The sequence below is a fragment of the Larimichthys crocea genome, chromosome VIII (genome assembly GCF_000972845.2).
Source record: "Larimichthys crocea isolate SSNF chromosome VIII, L_crocea_2.0, whole genome shotgun sequence".
NCBI classification, from domain to species: domain Eukaryota; kingdom Metazoa; phylum Chordata; class Actinopteri; family Sciaenidae; genus Larimichthys; species Larimichthys crocea.
This window is the reverse complement of record NC_040018.1, coordinates 2,207,991-2,232,495: the sequence shown is the minus strand read 5'-3', so window position 1 is coordinate 2,232,495 and position 24,505 is coordinate 2,207,991. Positions and strand designations below refer to the sequence as shown.

General features: G+C 40.1%; 2 protein-coding genes across 4 annotated transcripts; one reads left to right on the top strand and one right to left on the bottom strand.

The window, feature by feature from the left end:
- Nucleotides 1–6,055, top strand: LOC104930527 (retinaldehyde-binding protein 1). The gene is made up of 8 exons (XM_010745333.3): nucleotides 1–68; nucleotides 1,516–1,556; nucleotides 2,007–2,135; nucleotides 2,217–2,421; nucleotides 3,333–3,511; nucleotides 4,847–5,005; nucleotides 5,104–5,214; nucleotides 5,329–6,055. Exons 2-8 carry the CDS (start codon nucleotides 1,548–1,550, stop codon nucleotides 5,473–5,475), a joined length of 939 nt encoding a protein of 312 aa, XP_010743635.3. The 5' UTR covers nucleotides 1–68; nucleotides 1,516–1,547; the 3' UTR covers nucleotides 5,476–6,055.
- A 1,329-nt stretch (nucleotides 6,056–7,384) lies between these two features.
- LOC104930528 (monoacylglycerol lipase ABHD2-A) lies at nucleotides 7,385–24,222 on the bottom strand. Of its 3 annotated transcripts, none has more exons than XM_010745334.3 (12): nucleotides 23,969–24,221; nucleotides 22,586–22,664; nucleotides 22,029–22,070; nucleotides 21,586–21,801; nucleotides 18,142–18,317; nucleotides 16,580–16,747; nucleotides 15,966–16,149; nucleotides 14,978–15,070; nucleotides 14,054–14,155; nucleotides 13,794–13,863; nucleotides 13,604–13,688; nucleotides 7,385–11,167 (listed from the first exon to the last, which is right to left on the bottom strand). In XM_010745334.3, the coding sequence occupies exons 4-12, from the start codon at nucleotides 21,792–21,794 to the stop codon at nucleotides 10,959–10,961; spliced, it is 1,296 nt and encodes a 431-aa protein (XP_010743636.2). In that variant the 5' UTR covers nucleotides 21,795–21,801; nucleotides 22,029–22,070; nucleotides 22,586–22,664; nucleotides 23,969–24,221; the 3' UTR covers nucleotides 7,385–10,958. The 3 variants fall into 3 exon arrangements, with proteins under 3 accessions (XP_010743636.2, XP_027137239.1, XP_019134051.1); XM_027281438.1 differs by lacking the exon at nucleotides 23,969–24,221 and adding an exon at nucleotides 23,862–23,961; XM_019278506.2 differs by lacking the exon at nucleotides 22,586–22,664 and having other exon boundaries at nucleotides 23,969–24,222.
- Between the last annotated feature and the right edge of the window lie 283 nt (nucleotides 24,223–24,505).

Genomic DNA, 24,505 nt, shown 5'->3' with positions numbered 1-24,505 from the left:
TCCCCGCCTCGTCCTCTCTCCTCCTGTTGTCTCCCCCGCCACTCTGTCTACTCCTGTCATCCTGTAAGGTAAGTCTGCTCGGCTCTTTGGTTACAGATAGATCAGGAAATAAAGATGACTGAAGATTTTCAGTATCAATTAGTGTGATCAAAGTAATCAGTAACTGGTGTGATAAGCAATACTTCTCATTGGACGTTGAATGACAGATGAATGTGTCATAAAGTGTGTAAATTCAGTGTCTATGCTTTGGAGGTTGAATTTGACTTCACTTACATCTACTAGGAGAAGCTTTGACACATTAGAAGTTGTGGATTAACGCACTCACAATCAATATCAGCATCAGTTATTAGCTGAATATGAATTTAGATGAATATGTTTAAATGGTCATAAATGTTTCAATTATTTAGAAGAATGGTTTGAATGAGATAAGATAAGATAAGATAAGATAAGACAGACTTTATTGATCCCACATCAGGGAAATTCACTTGTTACAGCAGCTCACAATACAATTCGTATCTAATGTACGTAAGAAAAGTATATACTATATAATATACTAGAAATAGAAAAATAAAAGAAACATAATTTAAAAAAAGTTTATACAAACCTTTCAAGGATACAGACATCATTTCACAGGAATAATCACACTGTACACACACGTGTTGTGTAGCATTGTACTAAGATTGTATATATATATATATATGAAAAGACAGTAAAGATAGATTTTCTAGAAAACAGCAGGAGTTCATAGATAAATAAATGTAATTGCACAGTGTAGTGTAACTTAAGTGAGACATTAGAATACTAAATAACAAGTAAGAATAATATTGTGTACTTTTGATTTACAGTGTGCAGTAAATGTAGAAGTTAGTTTGAGTTTAGCCTGAAGCCAGAAGCATAAGCATCTGATTTTACAAAAAATATAAATAGCAAGGTATCTTTGACCAACCCAGAGTGCATGTTTTTAGAGTAACTGATGTACTGTAGCTATTTCCACAATGCTCAAAGTCTTTTCTAACCATCTGGATGGATGGATGTAAAATATACTGATGATGTTTTTTGTCCTCGCTCAATTTGGATAGTATGAATCAAAATTAAAAATGAGATCATACAAATTATATATTGGTATATGTTAATGTTGAGTGTTTTTTTTATTCTTCTTTTTTGGGATTTTCTAAATGTCACCAGACATTTATCGAACAAAAAAACAACCAAAAAACAAAAACAGATGCTCAACCCTGTGAATCAAATGTACTGGTAATACACTGTGCTGTGTCAGGCTCTTATATAAGATGTCTAAACCTCCCATCTTCAACTTTTATTTACACATTTCATACACAGAAACAATTTAATATGTTTTACACAAGAAGTAAGACAACAACACCTGTATTTATGTAGATCATTTTTATAATACAGCTGGAATAATGTTTTTCTGACCCTGTGGTCTCTACTTAACACACTCAGACATGAACAAACTAAACATCTGATGTTCTGTTTGTGCCAACTCTTTCTCCACAGTGTTCGTGAAGCTGCTGTGAGACGCTGCAACCATGGCTGCTGTAAGTTTAGTTACTTTGCAACAATTCAAAACAGAGCGCTTTGAGTGTCACCTTGTCTCTAAGCCAGTTCATCGGTGTCATTTGTGGGGCCTGGGGTTAAAAGCTTGAGCTCTCACAGGTTCGACTGTCGCTGCACAATGCTGGATAATGCTGTTATTGTGCCAGTAAATGTTGGCTCTGGGATGGACCCTTAAGCTGTTTTTAAGAAGTGGCTTTAGAAGTCCTTTCTGTAATCATGTGAAGCAGATTAAGCGGCCTTTCACTGGTGTGCAGCGTTTGGGGTCAGATGTGTGGTGGGCTCTCAACCTGAAGTCATTGTAATGAGCTGAACTGGAGTATTCAAGCAGTAAAGCCTGTATAATAATGGTAGTTTCAGCTACAGTATATATGATTGGTTTGTCAGTGTCTGGTGATTTATTATAGCTGCATAACACAGTCATCTTCGTGCAGACTGGATCTTACCGTGTGGTGTCAGAGGAGGAGCAGACCATGAGGTCCAAGATGGAACATTTGACAGTGAAGGATCATGGGCCGGTGTTTGGGCCTTGCCACAAACTGCCTTGTCACACAGTGCAAAAAGTAAGATAAGACTCTCTCGTCTTTGTCCTCATTTGATGTGTTTGTTCCAGTGATTTTCATGTTTCTTCTTCCTCCGTGCAGGCAAAGGATGAGCTGTACGAGACGGATGAGAGGCGGGTGTCGTCACTGAAGGACCTGCGGGTCGTGATGAAGGAGAGAGCAGCAGAGGGAGACGACCTGGCTAAACTGGTGCTGGAGCAGTTCGGGGATAAACCGGACTCTCTGATGTTGCGTTTTCTGAGAGCTCGCAAGTTTGATGTTGTCAGAGCTCACGAGCTCATGAAGGGTTAGTAGGAAAAGATGTCCAATGATCAATGCAAATTTATATCAGTGATCACTGTTTCATTTTTCTTTTTTTTTGGTCTCTATATGCCTTGATTCAGTTTCTGCAGACATTTTCAAACAGTTTCAGTAATTGAGGGCCTCGTTTGTGCTCCTCATTTAAGACAGGGAGGCATGTGTTCATTAATTGGGGGCTTTTAGATGCGTCTGAGTTTCCCCCCTGACAAAGACCTCCTTTGTTTCCAAATGGGACGGCAAGTTTAGTTTACTTGTGAACCCATAGTTGTTCTCCTGGGAACTGATCGTGTTGGTCTGGGAGAGGAGATGAGAATAAAAAGATTTGACGCTCCTTTGAGAAGATGTTTATTGTTCATGTGCAGCCAAATCTGAAGCAAATAAAACACTTTTAAAGCTACTATCATCCCTAATTTTAACATCTAAACTTTAGACAAATAGTAGATGTAAACTGTAACTATAACTGCAGCCTCAAACTAAATCTGTAGCTTGAAAATAATCCATAATTAAGTTGACAAAATCTACTTCAGGGGCAACAAACATATATATATTTTTTTTATTGCTGGGAGAATTAGTCCTCTCAAAGACACATTTATGAATACAGAACTGTTAGTATAAGAGAGGAATGTGATGTGAACTCCTTTCGTGGGGTTAATTGCTGCTCGAGAGTAAAAACACACACATGCATGTGCAAAAATGCGCACACACATTCATGCACTCTGGGTTTAATTGGTGCCTCGGTATGAAGAAGTTTAAAGCAGCGCTGGGACAGTGTTGTCTTTGTTTTTGGCCCATCAACAACCTGAACTGAACAAAGGCTCTGTGGATCATTAGTGCCCGATAAGAGAATGCACTTGATCTTTTAATTGTGGTTTGTGTGTGTTTGGTGGGGTCCTCTAGGTTATGTGCGCTTCAGGAAAGAGTATCCTGAACTGTTTGAGAACCTGACACCTGAGGCGGTCCGCAGCACCATTGAGGCAGGTTACCCTGTGGTTCTGCCTAGCAGGGACAAGTACGGCCGCGTAGTACTGCTCTTCAACATTGAGAACTGGGACCTGGAGGAGATCACATTCGACGAGGTAACTGCAGAGCAACCTGACAGAGACTCTTTGACATAAATACACTTATTACAATACAATATAAAAATACACACTATTACAAATATGCAGCTGTGGAAGAAGTACTCACATCCTTGTTACTTGGCCAAGGATTACTTAGGAAAAGTATCAATACCACAATATAAAAATACTCGACTTGAGTGTGAGTATGTTAGTATTACCAGGAAAATAGTCTTAAAGTGCTCAGCGGGTTGTAAAAAGTTAAACCAAACGCAGACGTAAAGGTGAAGTGAACAAAACTTTAAACACAACATAACTAAAGGTAGATGATGAGTCCAGGTCAAAAAAACAAACAAAACAAAACAAAACTAACTAAATCAAATAAAAAGTCCAACAAAGAAAACTACAGAACTGAAATAGACTAGGAGCAGGAACAAAACTGAACAACGCAGGATTGTTCAACGAACAGACGACCTGATGAGTGAAAGATGGAAAAAACATGAACTAAATATAAGAGAACTTAGTGAACACAGGTAACACAGAAAACAGGTGGGAAAAAGACAAAAACAGGAAGTGAAATAACACAAGACACCCGAGGAAAAACTCTTTCAACATAAAACAGGAAGTACTAAATGTCAGTCACCTGAGTGGCAGGTAGGCAAATAAAGGAGAAACACTTTCCCAGGTAGTGTCAACCAGAGCGTTTATTACTTTTTTATATCAATACACGCAATCGAAATCCAGCCAATCAACTCCAATAATCTCCATCTCTAAACTACTCAACAAACTTCCTTTATATACATATGTCAGTAGTCACGTTACTTATGTGCAAATATCTGTTAGACATGAGTTGTTCAATTATACAAGTTACTATCTTATTATATTAATCCACCAATATAAACCAGAAACCCAAACCCAAGACACTTTATGCAAAACAAATTTCACAGTGTTAACTCATGGACCCAGAGGATGATGTAATTTCTAATCTTATGTACACAAGATAATAATTTTACAGACCTTTTTTTATCATGTCCAACATGTTTGGATCACTTCAAGGGCTTTATCATTAAAGTACATTATGACCTCATATGATGACCTCCTGTCATAAAATGGGGGTATGTGGGGCCTTTAATCTAACGATGCTTTATATTGAGATATATAACGAGATGATCATATATTTTATATGAAAAAATCAAACTAATTACATGTAGTGGCACAAAAACTTCAATATTTCCCTCTGAAATGTAATGGACTACAACATAAAGTAGCATAAATTGGATATACTTAAGTAAAGTACCTCAGTAAATGTACTGACTCTGTTCTGAAAGTAAGTCTGTGTGTGTGTGTGTGTCACAGATCTTAAGGGCGTACTGTATGATCCTGGAGAAGTTGCTCGAGAATGAAGAAACCCAGATTAACGGCTTTGTCCTGATAGAGAATTTCAAAGGCTTCACCATGCAGCACGCCTCAGGAATTAAACCAGCTGAGCTGAAGAAGATGGTGGACATGCTGCAGGTCAGGACACACTCACAAGGAAAGAATTCATTCATGTGCAACCTCAGAGCTTTGTTTTTCCATCAAAGTCTTTGACTGTTTTGTGTGTTTTTCTGCAGGATTCGTTCCCTGCCCGTTTCAAGGCGGTGCACATCACTCACCAGCCCTGGTACTTCACCACTACCTACAACGTGGTCAAACCCTTCATGAAGAGCAAGCTGCTGGAGAGGGTAAGGATGAAGGATGGACTGCTTTGAACCCTTTAATCTGAATCTGGAATTTAGTTTGTTTAGACTGTTTAGTGCCAGTCATCTTGTCTGAAATCTGTTCATATCTTCCCTCAGATCTTTGTTCACGGGGACGTGCTGGATAACTACATCAAAGAATTCGATGCAGACATCCTGCCTTCAGATTTTGACGGGAAAGCCTCTGTTACTGACTGCCATGCCATCGCCACCAAGCTTTTTGGCTCTGAGGACACTGCTCTTTGAAAGAACAGTCCAAAACCCAGGAGTCATAGTGTCCTTCACCCTAAATGCCTCAGATATGTGGTCTGTTTTGAAGCTAGGTTGACATTTTTATTATTATTATTATTCAGGCAGAGTGAAAAAGAAGTATGTAGTGTTAGGAGCAGGGTGTGGTTTGATATATATATGGAGATATAAATGGGAAAGAAAAAGGATGTTTAGATGGTTATCGTTTGTTCTTTTACAGCACTGATTCCTTGTTACTTTGTGTGCAGAGCGGGAAAATGAGGGAGGTCGTGATGTGACGGTGCAGCTCACATCTAGAGAGTTTGGAGTTCCTCGCCTTAAGGTTGACTTTCACAACAGCTTTGTGCCTCCAATCCTGTCAGACGAATGAGTACAGAAGTTTATCAGTCTCGGGGTGTGAATTTTAGAAAGATATTAAGAGGGAAGCTGATGGTGGATTAGCCTGCATTTGATTATTGTTTTAGGAGCGGGATTCCCTGATGCAGTGCGATGAAAACTGTCTCAACAGCCTTGTTTGAGTTGTGACACTCGGATGCCTGATGTATACCACAAAGATCCATTCTGCAATTTGCACTGGACTGAGATATTTTCAAATAAATAGATTTTTTTGTGTGTGTGTGTATGTGTCTGAGATTTTATATGATTTGTCTTCACCTAATCTGATTTATAAGTAAACTTTATAAAATCAGGTTTATTATGAGCTAATTCTGTTTCATAAAGAAGATTATGAAGGTATTGACATTATTTAATTTAATAAAAGTTGCAATACCACAGTGTAGAAATACTCTGTTACAAGCAAAAGTCATACATTCAAAATTTACATAATATTACCATCAAAATGATACTATGATCTTTGATAGATTAATGTAGGTGCAACTTTAATGTAGCAGCTGGTAAAGGCTGCTTTTTTGTTGATTTATCTATAATGTATTTTATTGGTTGGTTACAATCTGTAAACTAAATTTGTTAACTGAAGTTCCCCTCTGAAATGTAATGAAATAAAACTGAATTAATCAAGTAAAGTACGGTACCTACAAAATTGTATTCATGTACAGCATTAGGGTACATTTATTTATACACTTGGTCCTGGTCAGGCCTCTTCATCTTAATATCACCTACGATTTAACTAACTGAAACAGCGTTTTCTCTAAAGTTCCTCCGTACATCTGCACTGTGAACGTGAGCCAGTTTTCAGTTTGTCATGTCAGTATATCACATTTAAAAAACAAAAAACAAAACATACTTCTAGGTGTGCAGTGTGTAGGATTTAGTGATATATAGCACTGAGGTTGCAGATTACTGCTCACCTCTGTAGAAAAGGACTGTTATTTTTAAGTGATTATACACTAATAAAAACATAATCAGAAATGTTATACCCAAATCCCACATATTAAGACAGAAAAAATACAAGTGGGGACAGTCCACCTGAAGGTAGTTCAACTGTATTCTCACAGAGTGGAGGCTGTTACGTCACGTCATGTAATAACTTACAATGTGAACGCCACAAGGGGGCTCAACTGTATCATAATTGAAAAAGGTCCATGTCCCGCAAATCCTGTCCTCGAATCTCACTGCCAAGTTTGTCACCATCCCAGGCTCTGTCTGTCTTCATCTTCCTAATCTAATATTTACACATAATTTACCACATTCATGCTCATGGAGCTTTTCAGGTCGGTTGATCCACATCATTTACTTGTTTCCATGACTCTGACATGGGCAAATTTCAAAAGAAGAAACACACCAGACTAAAGTATTGTTGTACTTTAGCTACTTTAGCATGATTCCTGGTTATGATTTAATACAGTAACCATTTTACATATTGTTCATCTGAATAAAACCTTAATGGTGAAGCTTCTTCTTTTACATTGGTGCTTACGAGTAAAGAGAGAAAAGGAAACCGTTTTTCTTTTGAGAAAATAATTTATTTTGGAACACAATAACCATATTTCCTCACATAATTAGATCACACACACCACTGGTTTTCTTCAACAAAATAAAATAAAATAAAATAAAATAAAACAAAATAAAAAAAACACCCAGTGTTCATCATCAGAGTACATCATGTTGTGTGACTATGTGTGGCCCCCTTTCTACTCATCGTCGCCACCGACCGTTTTTCAGGATCAAAATTAAAGCTGTATAATGACACATTGTGGGCTGCCATCCACTTTGTTTGGGCTGATTACAAATTAAAGGTGATTTTTTTTATTATTTATATTTGAATTTTTCTGGTTACCAAGCAATTAAACACGAGCCCACAATCTTGACAGATAAAAAGATGCTTCGATCACTGGGGTTAGGATAAATACAGCGGAGCATGTTCTCATATCAACACAGTAAAACAACATTTCCGATCCCACACTAAGTGAGAAAATCTTAACGCATATGCACTGTTTTGGTCTAATGTACGTTGACACTACTTCCTGTCACATTTAAATGACAAGAGAATCCCTCCAGGTTGGTTATTGCCTTTTATTTTCCACATCTGTTCCCTCAAATATTTGATTATACACTTTATCTTTATATATTTTATCTTTTTCCATTGTTAAAGTGAATAAGTTTTGGTTTTTGTCAACCAGAGGTGGTGATTTATGGCACCAGTATACGCGTGCTCATCAACACTCACACCCTGATATATTAAATAACACAAGAAGTCATATTAACAATACAAAATACAAAAAAAAAAAAATATTTATATACCCAAAATAATTGAATAGAAAAAAATTACATCCAAATAATACATCCAAACCTGCATTTTTTTGTGCAAAGTTGTGGGGAGGCAAAACTCTTGAAAAGAACACTAATGGCTCTGACTGCAGAAACCGGGTTTGTGCTGGTGTCGTCGTCGAGATTCGTCTGATTTCCTACGAGCCCCGAATAAATTCAAACCACACCTGATTGTGTTGAAATGAGAGCTGTGGACAGAGTGAACCATGAACCGTATTATGATCTCTCTGCAGGTCAAATGAGAGGTGAGACGTTTGCCATGAATGACTGGCAGTTGTAGTTTGGTCTCGCTGACGACAGATGGCAACGGTGATTTGTGGTTTGAGCACTGCAGGATGAAAAGTCTTTAAGAAGCAGACGCCAATCCAAACGCTAACTGGATCAGATATCGGCCACTGATCCGCGTTAAATAAAGTTTCACCATCGTAAAACTTGTGTTAGGTTTGATGAATTCAGTCATGGCGGGCTGCTGACTTACTGCCACAGTCTCACTTTAACTTACAGTACATAAAAATTAGTTTCACACAATGAGGATGTTCAGTGTGGGACGAAGGAGGGCACTGGTATCGTATCGGTGACTGATACTGGCAGATACCCTGAGTTGAGATCAATGAGTCCCTTTTTTGTGACATAACCCCACAGAGCGTTGGTGAGATTAATACCTGGGTTTTATAGTATTTGCACAGAATAACCTCCAACAACAGGAGGTTAAATTGAAGACAACACATTCATGAACTGTTGAGCTGATTTCAGTAGTGACGAGAATTACTTTTACAGTAGTATTGACCAAAACTGTTTCAGAACGGACATGACGTTCCTCGTGTTTTTTATGCAATCAGTGGCATCTCTGAGTGTAAACAAAAAAAATGATGTTCAGCCTCGATTGTTGGTGCGGTTGCCGACCTTCCTGCAACTTAAATAGACTTTACTACATGCAAATACTATCAAACCCAAGGCTGATAACACACACACACCTAGGCTTAAACAGCCTCACACAAAGAGTTGTTGTCATGGTTTCAAACATCCGTCTGTCTCATCACAGTGTTCAGTAGCAGGTTTTAGACGACAGATAACTTGGCTGGACTGGAAGAAGCTTCCTAAGCCCTTACGACGAGGTTCGCAAACAAAGTTCTCAATTAGATTCAGGTTTTTGAAAAGTCCACAGGTCCCATTATTGCAGTATGATTTCATCAAGACAAGTCCAGCCCTGCTAACGCTCAAACCAGTCAAGAAAATGAAGAAAGGCCTTTCAATGCCAAAACCAAAAAATATCCCCTCGCATTAAAATCTGCCTCTTCTCCATCTGATTATACGATAGAACAATCACCAGTATTTTACAAATAATACACTAAAATAAAACTTTTGGTTTAGAGTTGGTATCCTCTGCCCTCCTACTCATCACACCTCACAGCTCAGATTATAAAGCAGCTGCTGAACTTTACCACCAGAGTGGCGGCTGAATTTTCTAGATCCGACACCACAGGATCACGTGCTGGAAAAATTTAACATGTTTGCACCAGATTGGTTGTTTACAGCTCTACGTACAGTAGGTAGTGGCAGGTCCGTGTCTGAGCGGTAAGAGAAGGATAATCAGGAGTCTTGGCTGGACCTGCAGCTGATCAAAGGCTGATGACAGAGTAAGAGGGCTCAAAGACAGAAGACAACACAGGGAGTCATCTAACTTTTTCGTTATCATCCTCGCTCCCTTCCAGTTCTTCCTCTCGGTCACAAGGAGAGCTAAACCAACCAATAACCTCCATACCTGCGCCTCGACAAACGATGGAAAATAAAATAAAAAGATTGTGTCATACAGGATGTAAAGTGCACTGAATCAAAGTGATAAAATGCGACTGTGGGAATGTGCATGGATCCCCTCTGGGGTTGATCCCCGGTCATCTCTTGTAAGCACTGAACACTTTCATCTCAAGTGCCAGAGGGATGTCATGAGCTGGAAATAACGTGTAAAATCCCACCGTAATACTTAAATTTTCTACTGTACATTTTCTACAAACAACAGAGCAACACTTCACCCAAAAAAGAACAAACATCATAAAGGGCCATGAACAGAGAATATGGATCGCTCCTACCAAACACAAAGATCACATGCTCCGTCACGGGTCTTTAACTCTCAGGCACACACAGACTCATACAGACACTACATTTGTGAGTTACATACATACTACAAAGATGCTGTGTTGGTTAAAACAGCAGACTAGGCTATAGGGCCTTGGCGGTGATAAGCAGTGAGCTTCTTTACAGGTGCCGTAAACGGGCACTGACTGCAGCACGGTCCTTTGTTTACAGTAACTGGAGGCTTCTTGTGTGCTCTTGTTTTTCACTGGGCTACTCTAAAGTGGTGCTCTCACGCCAGCTCCGACTTCGATGTCTCGGCATATTTCGTCGACGCCTCCGCGAAGCCAAAGGATCATTGTCGCTGTGTACATGAAGAGAAACAAAATGTTCCTGCTCTGAATTCAAAGTCTTCGCGAACGGAAAAGAGCACAAAGGCAGTTAGTTGTTTTTGTTCCTTCACATACCGTGATTACAAAGGGGAGGGGGCGGTGAAGGCGTGGAGATGTGTGTGAACGGGGGGGGTCTGGGTGAGGAGTGGCGAGTAGCACCAGAGGAGAAGGCAAAGAAGAGAGAGCAGTTTAAGGTTTAGTTCAGGTGTCTCCTCAGTGCTTGGACTGGTGTGGTCAGGTGAAAGGTTAGAGGAGGGGGGGGGAGTGAGATGGATACAGAGGTCAAAACGTTTACGCTTTTTCCTTTGTGCAGGAGCTCTCACTCAGGTGTGCGCTTTGGCACGGCGGTTTCTGTTTCTCCCACTGGCACATGGCGTTGGCGTAACCCACAATCACTTTGTCCATCCAGGTGAGGGGCTGAGGGAAGAGCACCGCACCCTCGAAGAAGCCCAGGTGGCCTCCGTGTAGCGTCAGGGAGAAGATCACATTCGACTTCTTTGCTGAAAGGGGCGACACATCACACGGTAATTAGACTTCTGCACAGCGTGTACTCATCAGTATCTGAAAGCCAACATGTCTAAATATGGGCTAGATTATTTTATGCCTGTTACAGATAGTGAGGGTGTGTTTGCATGGTCAAACAGATAACAGCGCGAGTCAACTAGGCAGCGAGCACAATCAATAAACGGGCTGATGTAGTTCTCAGACACTGAGCCTGCACAGAGCCCTGAACTCAACCCCATCAAACATGAAGTGCAGACTGATCGACCAGCATTAGGGCTGCTCCTCCCGAGAAAGCGGAGGCTGCTGTAGCAGTGCATTAACCCTTTGTGACCATAAAACAAGTCCACCAGAGCATATCTTTATATTTTTTTACATGCAATGTTTTGGAGGATTTCACTGTTACAACCCAAATTTTAATAATATGTATGCACGTTTAAAAATAGACTTGCAAATGAGATTGCTGGCACTCCCGTCGGGCATAAAAGGTTAATGCTCTGTGTTTGTGCAGGAAATGTTCCAACGATCGTATGGGCGTGAGGTTCAGGTGTCTACAGACATTTGGCCACGCAAACATTAACAACTGACAAGACAGGATTGAGTGCTACACACCCACACACCAGGTTTCAAAACTCTCCTGTAGAGACAGAAGGGTGTTGACTCTCGTCGCTACATTTGTGTTTTTCTACAGTCTAGATGTAGCAAATCCATTCATACTAAAAGCACGTCGTCTCCACCCTCTGCAGACAGACCATCAATCTCTTCCTGATTGCCGTATGAACCTATGTAGAGTGCTGCAGCAGAGAGAGAGAGAGAGAGAGAGAGAGAGAGACCACTCTCTGAAAAAGGATTTATTCTCCTGCTCTTATCTGGGTTAGTGGGTGAGCCTTATGCGGTTGACTAGTGATTAAGATCCCACAGGGCTTTCACCACTGTGCGCTATTCCTGACAGCTGCAAAGCTGCGCTGGGATAACGCAGAGCTCGCGTAGACACAGAGCCACCGTCTGAGTGACAGGTGGGAGCAGGGGCATTGTGGAGAACGGCTCGTACTAAAAAAAAGGCATTCAAACACACACACACACACTTACATTGACCGTGATATGACAATAAATTACTGTTTGAAGCTTTTCTTTGTTTTCTTTGTCTTCATAAAACCTGTTTTCTCAGTGCAGAAGTCACACTTGTTGAACAAAGCCACATTCAGTGCACTAATGCAATAAACAAATGATAACCTATGAACACAGGTCAACGATAAACTTCCACATAACTGGCTTAACTACAGTCTTCTTATCAAATGTTTCTAATCTAATCTAATTACATCACCACGTCAGTATAGTGAGTGTATTTTTGTCCGGTCCCCTCCTGGAAGTTGCGTGTCTGACTCACTGTATCACATTTTAGGGCAAAGGGGCAGCTGATCCTCTTTTCAGTAAGTGTTTCTCTCCAGAGACACATGTATGTACTTCCAGCCAGGACTCATCCACCCACACACACACGTACTCTTACATGAGGGTTTTTCCTTTTCCAAAAAAGTGGTCAGTAAGTTTAAATATAGCCCAGGCCGAGGAGGAGGAGAAGGAAAGATAAACAGTGCGACATGTGGAAGCAGTCAAATAGTAGATCGCCTCTCCTTATTTGTGAAATGACTCTCAGACTCTCTGGAATAAAATCTTTAACACTGTGAACCTGTAAACACATCACAAAGATAGAGCGACAGCTGCTGTGCCACACCCTGTCCTGGTCAGGGTGCACGGCCAACTCATCACAAGGCCTTTAGAGACTGCAGATATGTTTTTCAAGAACTGACTGTGGGGGTGTCAACTGCAGCTATTAGTCAGACAGAACAAACCTGCTGTATTAAAAAAGCCGATGACTTATTAGAGGATCAACTGTAAATATGTGCCACGGTTCGTCTGCAGATACTACTTGACAAAAAGTACAAAGCTGCATTTATTTTTGCAGTAATAAATATTTAGTTTGAGTGTTGTCCAAATCTGATTATTCATGATTACATGTACTACTATATAAGTATTACTTTGTAGAAGAACTCTGATCTGCAGCTCTCAAGCATTTTCTCCCTTGTTTTCCTCCATTTTCTGCTGCTGTTGTGAAGACAGTCATGGCTGTCGCGACCACTATTCATTTTTAAAAAAGCCGTTAAGAGGCTAAGCAGGTTCTTACTGCGACTCGTTCAATCCCCAAAGATTCCACAGTCATGTCAGGTGCATTTTATGGTTTTTAATTAAAAGAAAGAATAACAAACACAACTTAACTTGGCATAACGCAATGAAACCAGACGAGACGGTCAACAGAAAATATTCAAGCCTAACTCAGCCTCTTTTTCTGAATCCTGCCACCAAGGACAAAAACTACAGTGATCCAGAGAACAAATAAGCTTAGACACATCTTGGCTCCTAGACATGCTATCAGTTACCTGCTAGTGTGCGAGGGATGGTGAGCAGTGAGTCGTGAACCAGAGGATCATCTGCAGAGTTCACTAGCAGCAGTGGCACCTGTACCTGGAAAAACAAACAATAAAAAAAATCCATAAATTAAAACAAATATTCAAACAGATCAAACATAACAAAGTGACGTGAGGTGTGTGTGTCGAAAGCAGTTCTTACATTGTGAATATAATGTACACAACTCTCTTTCTCGTAGTACTCTTTGAGAGAGCTGTGGCCGTGGAATTTTCTGTTGAAACCCAAAAAGAGGAAGCGTCATTAAATTATTCCACTTTACAAAAACATCAGATCTTTCACATTCCCATAAAGCGACAAATTAATAAACATTACAAGAAAGATAAGGACAATCTACTACTACATCAACAACACTGAGAGCTGTGACTTTCACTAATTTTACTTTGACTCGTCCCTCCACATACCTCATGATGTTATCGTCGATCTGCATGAGAGACGTCGCTGTGTACAGCCGACTGAGATCTGCATCTATCATTTTAACTGAGCTTCCCCCAAACAGACTGTGCCTGTCATATGTAAAAAAAAAAAAAGATACATACACACACACAAACAGATAAACATGAGAATTATTCATAAAACATGCGGAAATCAATGATGAATATGTCTCAGTTTTTTCACATTCAGTCAGTCTACTGCCATTACATGTGCTTTACAACTTACAGACAAAATGTTTGGCCCTGAATGTATGGCACTGAATAATAAAGTATTTTACTTTTTAGGTCAAGTACTAAAAAAAATGAATGACTTCTCTGCAATTTTCACACAAAGTCCAGTGGGCAGGGTAGGCCAATCCACCAAAGAGCACCCCTGGTTTAACTTTTTTTATTTTATTTGGATCCCTTGACTGAGAAAACATTGCAATATCCTCCGACTAACAGCAACAAATAATGCAACACAATAATAATAACTCGATTCACTGTTAATAACTAAAAGAGGCAAAGTAAAAAGAGTTTAAGATGTAACATTTAATCTCAATATGTTCGGAGAATAATACTTTTCATTATTCTGGTATTTGATCTTTTTTTTTTTACTTTGAAGTGTAACTTGGCCTGCTAAACTTAAGCTACATTACTACTAATACTTAATGCAGATTAAAAGTTTTTGCCTCAACCTGCACAGACCTTTGATGTAACTGTGATCTCCCTTTACAGTCCAAAACAATCTCAAAATAAGTGTGATCAAAATGAAAACCTCTTTGCTGAGAGCCATAGTTTATGTGTATGTTTAGGGAACATGTGAAATTAGACAGCTATCTAATAAAAATAGATGACATGAGTTGAGAACATAATGAAAAACTTTACGGAAACGTGCAGGATCAAATGTGATACCTGTGTGAGAGGATGATTTTCTTCATGTTGTCAGCCATGAGAAAGTTATAGAAACGCCTGAACTGGTCCCACTGTAGGAATGTTTCCTGGGCTCTGAGAAATAAAAGACAAACACACAGGAAGTCAGCTTTGTGCAGCCCGTCTACATTCCAAACAACACACTAAATGTCCTGTGTAATCCTCTGGACAAAGAGCCACGCTGGTGTGGAGGACAGCAATGGTGTCAGGCATTAGTATGCAGCTCACTGACAGAGACAGGCTGAACCAACACACCAACAAAAAGATACTTAACAAGTACTGACCATTGGATACAATGTTATTTAGTCTTTTAGCATCTTTTGGGGTGAAATAAAACTATAAAAATAATCAAAAGAATAATTTTATTTGTGGGTAAGAGGAAGCTACGGCTCTCGGCTCGGTTTAGGTTTGGACACAGATTTAAAAAGGTCTCTCCAACACAACAAACTTTAACAGACGCAGCCTGTCTACCAACGCCGGCTGCATTTAAAAACATAAGAAGGTGTGGCTCAATCCGACATGAACACAGAGTGCAGTGTCGACTCTAACACCAACATGCACTAGTGGTTTGAAAACACAGTTGTAATTTGTTTGTCCGTCGGGTGTGATTCACAAATGTAAGTCCACAAAGTGAGTTATTCTGGACAGTCAGTTCAGTTCATTCCAGATGCATAATATAAAAAACATACAAACCACCCACACAGCTAAGTGGCTGAAAAAGCTCTTCAATGTTTGACTTCAGCAAAAAAAAAAAAAGAAGTCATATATCGAGTAAGATGAATCGCTGGACGATTAAAAAGACCCAAGACTAAACATGTGATTATGAGTTATGCAAGCACTAATCATTTTGTGGCATTATGCTGAGCTTCATTTATATTTAGAAATTGTGTGCACATCAAGTGCCGGTGTTATAAAGAGACTTTGATAATGCAATGTATTTTAATTAAGGGACGAGAAGACAACAACCCACCTGAGAGCACTGTACCCCTGACAGACGCTGACACAACACAGCACTCGCTCCTGGTTCGTCCTGTTCTCCCCCAGGAACTTGCACACAATGTTTCCACCCAGACTGAAGCCCACCACGATCAGCTGGGTCTGAGGATACGTCCGCTTAATGTAGCCGACCATGGATGCAAATTCCCACGTGCACCCTGTACGGGGGAAACGGTAAGAAACGATCAGGGAGGGACAGAGTGTTTTTCTGTGGTCAGCAGTTGCAGCTGAAGGTGCCTTCAGCTCAGGGTGTTAAATTTGTATCTCGATCAGACCCTTTAAATAAGCTCAGGTCAGAAATCATGTCTCTAATTCAAGAAACTTTAATGGCCTTTTTTACCTTGAAAAGATGAAACGGCAAATTATTATTACTTTAGAATGCCTTCAACTATATAACAGATTACACAATAATGAGGTCAAGGTGCCACCAAAGAATCATTTTTTAAAAAAGTAATGTTTCAGATGCACTCACTGCTTCTGACGAGTAAGAGAGGCACAAATTATGATAGCAGTATTACTCGTCATCAGATCGAATCACTTATTCTCTCAGTAGTAAAAGTAAAACTGAAGTCAGCTCCTCAGTCTCACCGTAGGTAAACATGCGTGGAGAGGTCAGCTCGATGTTGGGAAGAGCTCCTAGGTGGTTCAGCACGGCGCATCGGTAACCGTCCCTCTGGGCGTGATCCACAAAGGTTCTGATGTAATGCTTTTCACTATGGTTACCAATACCGGGGCATATCACCATGGTGATGTCATCTGGTGAAAACAGGCAGATGGATCGGAGAGACGATTTGCCAGTGAGAAATATGCAAGATGTATGACACTGTCCTAAAGAGCACATCAGTGTATTTCTAAAAAAAAGGAGCGAGGCAAAGCGCTGCAGCTAATCCAAAATAAAGGATTAGGCAGTTTGTTAAATATAGCTTACGCAAAACAGAATGGAAATAGTACTTTTTTGGGAATCATGTGAGTCTGAAACCTATTGAGAGAATCACAAGATCAAAGTTGAAGAGGTAGTAGGGTCAGAGTTCAGCTGAGGCATTCAAAGAATGATGGGCCCTCACAGAAAAGCATCCTAAACATGTTTTTTTCAAGATTAATGGCTTGTTTTATCTGCATTATCACAGCTGAACTGCAAGACCTGACGGATATTTAAAGCTGGACATTATTTTACTAGTGAATTTACTTCTATCGGTCTGTTTGTTATGTATCTCCAGTCAAGTTTATCTACACTTACCGGCCACTTCATGAGATAGACCTGTACAATCTATCATGAAATACAATAGGTCCTGCCATGAAAAGCTTGGAGGGAGATGGAAAGTTATAATGAGATACTTCTGGACTCAAAGTGGGCAGCAAGTGAGCCCTGATCACTTCAGATAAAAGTGGACCAAAAAATGGAAACCACACTTATATTTTCTGCTCATGTCCAAAGCTGAGTAATCTTTCAAAGGACGTCCTGAGAGAAGTGTTTCATTAAGACATCCCCAAAGACCCAAAGGTTTTCCTCCTCTTGGTTCAATCCCTGAAGGCTCTGAGGGTAGAGCCAAAATCTATTTGTTACAAATACTCCTGAGAGCTGCTATTAAATGTATCACAATGAGATGATTGAAACCTGAACCACCTACACATAACATCTGGGTTCAGAAATATAGAAACTGTATAAGTTTATTACAAGTTATGTATATGATAAGGCTGCAAAGACCCACATTTATAAAGAGGTGGAGTCCTGCAATGGTAATGTCTATAAAAGTAGAATACATGGCTGAGTTGTTATATTGGATCACATTAGATAGTGTAGATGTATCCATGAAGTAGCTGTGAGCGTACATAGCCGCAGTCTCAGAGGCTTTTATAATCTGCACAGCATGCAACATCCTCTACGTCTGACCCTTAAACTGGACAAGAACAACAAAATGTGAGAAACCTCAGGAAGATCAGCAGAGGAGGGATCCCTCCTCGAGGTGTCGCATGAACAGACTAGAGAAAAGTATCAGTAGTAGAATTACAATATAAAGAAACTGAATTACAACAAGCACTACAAAATATATAATATCGTATCGTACGATATGTAGTATCGTATCAGTTGGTATTGTACAATTAGCGGCAACCAACAAAAACAAAATGTCGGTGAAGGTCAAGTGTATCACCTCCTGTTCGATGGTCCCCCATTGGCTCAAAGAGGTCAAAGGTCGCAGTGGCCCCATCCTGCATGGGTAAGTACTTCCTCACTCCGCTGGGGTGTGGTGAACTCACCCGACCGAGTTTGCCGTACAGCGCTGTCTGGAGGTGACCGCTCTTACCCCACAGTAAGGGAGGAATGTACCTGAAAAACACAAAATCAGACTCTGCTGATCCAGGAATATGAGCCCAGAAAGGACAGTGAGCTTGCATCGGTGGTAATTACAGGCACACAGGCGTGAACACTCAGGCACATAGTTTGGATCCAAAGTCACTTTTTTTCCCCCTGGCATCAATGTTTAACGTCAGTCTGTTGCTATGTTTTGAGAAGTTATGCTGAGAATGTGAAACTTGAGTTGCAGAGACACCTCTGTAGGAGTTAGCTGTAGGAGTCTTTGGATTGCGTAATATCCCTTTGAAATATTGTTGCTTTGTGTTGTGCATTATCACGAATCGCCATCTTTATTCCGCACTGAGACCATAACAACAACTTGACAGGAAAACCCTTTTAAGTGCTGTTTTTTCAGCTGCCTCTCGTATCATAGAACAGAAGGGAACATCAATGCGATAAATAAAATAAATAAAAGCTGCAGGGACAGCGGCAGCGACAATTATTTGTCTGCTTTTCATGAGTTTTTGAAGATTTAGAGGTTGAGTTAAAGACCAACTCGTTCACAGTGTTCAGAAATGACATTGCCTCTTTCTCACTTTCCTTCAGTTATATAACATCCTACCTGGATTGTTTTCTTATTAGAGTTGCTTACAGTGAGGTGTGAATCCACCATGGGAGGTGATAAGATTGAAATAAACAAAATCAGCATAACTGTAAAGTCAAGCACAGAAACAACGTGGATGCTTGTTGTGTACAGACAAAAACACACAGAAGAGTTACACAACCCTTGAACCTTGTGTTGCCTCATCTCTCACTGTGGCTCCAACAGTTACTGCACCTAGAAAGTACACTCTTACATAAGAGGACTGTCAAATCAAAAAGCAGACTACTTCCATTAGGTGAAAATGTAATCAGCGTGCAGTGTACGGGCAGCTGAAGCTTACCTACACGTTTCTAGAAGGTGCTCTGCGGGCTTAATCTATGACTACAGGAAGAGGATAACCTCGATGTTGTAAGGTGGATGGAGGATAAACACGCTGCCCACCAATGGGAGGCAACATAAAATACAAACAGCTTAAATTCCTGCTGGTATTTTTCCTCTGGTCAATACATTTCCACTCCACTCCCACTTAAACATATTTTTGTCTCTTTTAGGATCTTTTGGGGACATACCAGGTCAAGATTGTATATATACATCAAGTGGTATACATAATCTGAAAGCTGAGAACCTTAAGAGATGCAGCTCAGTCAGCATTGTTTGTCTTTATGGTCATAAATAAGTAATAAACACTGTGTTTTGTTTGAGTGCTTTCAAATATTGAAAGTTGTTGCAGCCATGTTTGGGGTCATACCATTTGTTAAACAGATTTGGTGCAAGATTTAAATTTTTCACTCGAAAAACTGATAAAAAATGGTCAAAAATTCTTAAATATCTCATTAAGACACCAAGACCTTGAGAAAAAAACATCATGCTGTGTTTTGGTATCAAAACCTTTTGAAATTTGGAGCTTCCTGCAAATATTGCATTATCTAGAAATTGCGTGACAAGCACTTCTCTTCTGGAAATTGTTGCCAATAAAACCCCCTTGTTGCCAATATACTCAGGAAAGCCACACATCGTCTGATTGTCCAACACCTGTAATTTGTGGTTGTGAAGTTTCATGAGGATGTTGATTATGCCAAAGGTCACAACAGGTCATTTCATACAGCAAGTCAAGTTTCAAAAAAATGAAATGGATACTATGGGGATCATCACACATGAATACAATCGGGCTCATTCAATCCACTGGAGTCTCAGCTTTCCAGTCATATCCAAGTCATGCAAATCTAGTAGTGCTATGCGGAAATATCCAAATACACTAGGCAGTAATAAAACAGGTGTGCTGCATCCAAACATTGCGTGGTTTTTGCCTAAAGCTGTGTGGGATGAGCATAAAGTGGACATGTTTGTAAAGAGACCTTAGGTCTTCTACTCAGGCAACTGAGCTCGCTACAGCCAGCGACAACATTGTCGGCTGAGCACATCGATGTGTCAGCAGAGTTTTGACAATTCAAATTACAGGTACACAGGAGTTTTACTATTTGATGGAAGATATAATGTGTTCCTCCTCGACTTATAATAATTGAAAACATAACTAATATTACTATTGTTTACATTGTGAATGATAGCAGGTTCTGATCTGTTGTGATCTGACATTCAACAGTGTTTGAACCTTCACCTTCTCTTACAGCGTCTATGTGCTGTTGTCTTTCATAGCTATTATGTAACAGAAACGGGAAACTGACGCATCAGTGTGGTTTGATGAAGCAACAATCTAAAGTCCAGATCAAAGTCCAGAAGTCTGATATTAGCAAGCTGAGGAAACACCAAACAATACCACTGTAAAGATCAATAAAGACTAAAACCATAATGTACCTCTGTGTGAGCTAAAACTCTGGTGTGCATGTCCCCAATTTCAGTCAAACAAAAGTGCTGTCGACTCTTTTAACCTAACGACATCCGTACTATGCTTTCCACTGTGTAATTGATCTCTGTTATGCAACGCCGCAGGATGTCATTATGAGCTACAAATGTGACTTCTCAACAACACAGAACGAAGAGGACACCAGTATCCACAGTGCTGACGGGTTCCAGGAATTCAATTATCTGAGTTGAACTATGCACATTTTTGTAGAGCAAAATATGGCAGTTCGGGGAGGGAATGATAACAAACCCGACAGAAATGTAAACATCAGTGTGCCGTTAGTATTTACTGACACTGCAGCTGAAAGGCAAAGGGCTCAGTAACAACTGGTTATATAAGCAGACACCAAGAGAGCTGCCCTACAGTGCTGAAAGTTATTATGGAGTATTACAACACCAGCAGACCACGGGATATGGACAGTGACGCTCATCCACGACTTATAGGACATCAGAGCCTTCACAGGGACCAACAACCACTGCTTTGCATCAGTTATTAGAAATCCAGATGGAAGATTCAAATGATAGTAGATGGAGAAATGCTTCATCATACATGCAAATGTCTTTGCTCTGCAGTGAATGAGTCTATATTTTTAATGCAAGACTGGCAGACCCAGCCTACCTTTGGGATAACCCTGAAAATACAGCCTGGTGTTTAATTCATGCCAGGGCTGATGTTAAAGCCAGAAATCTCTAGTACAGACATGTGGCACACTCAGGAACACTGACGACAGATGGGACCACCGCCAGACAAACTGCTACCTTCCCTGCAGCCCCAGATGGCTGATAAGCATTTCCATGGTAATGCCCTGAGTGACAGACACAGAGCTGAGAACTCACTCTTTGGTCAGCTGAGGACAGGACTTGAGAAGGAAGCGGTTGAGGGCTGTGTCCTGGTAGGTGAGGTCCGGGGGCGCAGTGGGACTCTTGAGATTCAAGCAGCGGACGATGATGTAGAGCACCGTGGCCACCGCCGCCAGCTTCATGCCGTCAAACATGGCTGGCAGCTCAGGGGAGATGGTGTGCACGTCTGACTCGTGGGGATTCATGATTACTCTGAAACACAAAAACAGTGGACCACATTTGGTTCAGTACATTTCATACATTTTAAATGGCAGTAATAAATTAAAAATAGACAGAAAACAACTTCAGAACTGTTTAATTGTTTAGATATTAAACATAAAAATCAGCCACACTACACTCCTTGAGTTGTGTGATTAAGTCAGAGATGAGATAAAGCATAGGAATGAGAAAAGAGAAATATCTGATGATGTCTGGCTGACCTAAATAGTCCTCTTGGTGCCCAAGGCGCTGTAGCAACAGATCTGTGGGAATTTAGAGAGAGAGAGCAACTCAGTCAGATAAAGCACAGCCAGTTATTTAATACACTCACTTTAATTACATTACAGATCATGAGATACCAATAGGAAACCTCGCTACATAGAAGATAATACTTTAAATGAAGATAATAAATACATTCTGCAAACAGATTCTGGACTGAATAACATTACTTCTTAAGCAATGCACCACAGAGTTATAAAAAAGATACATATGTGCAAAGTATTTAACGAAGTCATCTCAGCTGTGAAATAGCAGAATAAAGAACAGGAACTGCACAGAACAGGAAAAGCGCAGAAAAGGCCACAGTATCTCATTACCAAAAAAAGAAGAAGTTGTGGTGCAGGACTTCACGAAAATATATGACGTTGTATCACATCGTGATAATCAAACAGCCACATAAAGCTACCATAAAATGAAAATGTGCTGTAAACCCGGTGTTGTTACCACGGGTAAGGATGATGACACAATACACAAAGCTTAAACAAAAACTTGCACTTACACTTTAAGGTCAAATTAGCCTCCAATAACAGCTGGTTCCAAAAGTGTGAATGTGTGAAGTCACAGTGATGTGGTCAAACCTGAAGACAAACAGATGATACAGATCCTTAAACTGTGCCGACCGTGATTTAAATGCCTCGACTTCACACCAGTGTCCTTATGATGCCAGCTCGGCTCAGCGTGCTGCCATAAACTGTCTCTAGATAAAGGGAACATGATGTCACCACAATGGGTTGGGACACTGGATTAATTGTCATTTATCAAGCAAAAACTGCATTTTTATGTTAATAATGTGGTTTATAATTGGCTGGTGTTAAGATGTAATTAGAGACAAATCATGACCTAAAACAATACAAAACAAAACAAAACAAAACATACAGGCTACGAGGGATTACTGAACAGTTTGAGGAGCGTGAAAATTATATTTTAATATCTTCACAGTCGTCAGATGTCAACGCAATTGGGAGATCTTGAACTGAAGCGTTAGACGGCGCTCTCCACCATCAAATGTCCCCAGTAGAGTTCAAAAACTTGACAAGGTGCACCTTACTAAGACATTATGTTGCTTTTTTCACCCATCTGTCCATATGATCTTACACCTATACCAACCCTGTTAATAACAATATTACACATACTTATCAGGTATCAGTAAAGCTTTCACTGATACCTGAACCACCACTCTGAATATCGGATTACCACCTACAGACCAGCCAAGTAATACATTTATACAAACATAATCTCAAGCCTCAAAGAGACATGCTGCATTAAAATTAGCTTCATTAGATCACCATGCTTTACAGCCACACAGCAGCGACACAATCCAGTATAAGTATATCTGACAGTAGTGTCTGTCTGGTGTTTATTATAAGCTGTGTCACTTAATAAAAACGATCCAGTTTGGCCTCAGAGTAGCTGCTAAAATTAGCTCTTCATTCTTTGTCACGACTCACAACAAGCCGGAGAGCAGTTTAAAGACACATGTATTAAAGGGTAGTTAGATACCTGGCGTATTTCTATTTAAATCAACAAAACAGGCACAACTGTGTGTGTCTGTGTTATGTTTGTGTAATAACAGGCCAACAATCTCCTCTCTCTCTCTCTCTCTGTCTCTGTCTCTCTCCGCATCTTCGTTCGTCCAGAAAATGAAAAACCATGTCGTCTTTTTTTTTTTTTTTTTGATGAGCTCACTCGCTTATCACCTTTTTTTTTAAATAATAATTTGAAGCATTATAACTTCACAATGACGATAAATATAAGAAACGTTTTTTTTTTTTTACCTGTCCGTTATTCTGCCGTTAATGATCGTTCTAATAAAGGCGGCATCATCTGATAGCACGGTCACCAAACAAACCACAGCACCCATCAGCATCTTTAGCTTACTTACCTCGGCTCCTCCGTGGTGATGGTTGGTGGATGAATCAACTCCCGACGAGCCTTGTTTATCTTCGTGGCATTTCGGTAGTTTGTTTAGTTGCGTGTTCTCCTAAAGCATGGCTGTCCGATGGGTGTTATTATTATTATTATAACGCCCTCTGCCTCACGGAGCCGATGCTAGCCACAACTAGCTGCTGCAGCAACTGCAGCTCCGACATCTCCAATTCCACTTCCGAGAAGAATCTGGAATCCCGAGCGGCCTTCCCATTGGTCAAACGTCCGACGATGCGTCAACTGTCAGCTACGTTTCCACGCCCCCTTTATCTCTGTCATTTACAACGCAACACTCTATTAAGGTTAATTAACGTTAATTAACATTCATTTCTTACGTTTTTTTTGTTGTTGTTATGATGCATTGTATTTGTTATTTTTATTAAAATACATGTTTCTAATCCAAACAACCTTTTTAATGAGAGTTTTTAGAGTAAAAATAATTCGTTAAATTAAAAAAAAAATATGTTGCAACCAATATCCAAATCTTTATATT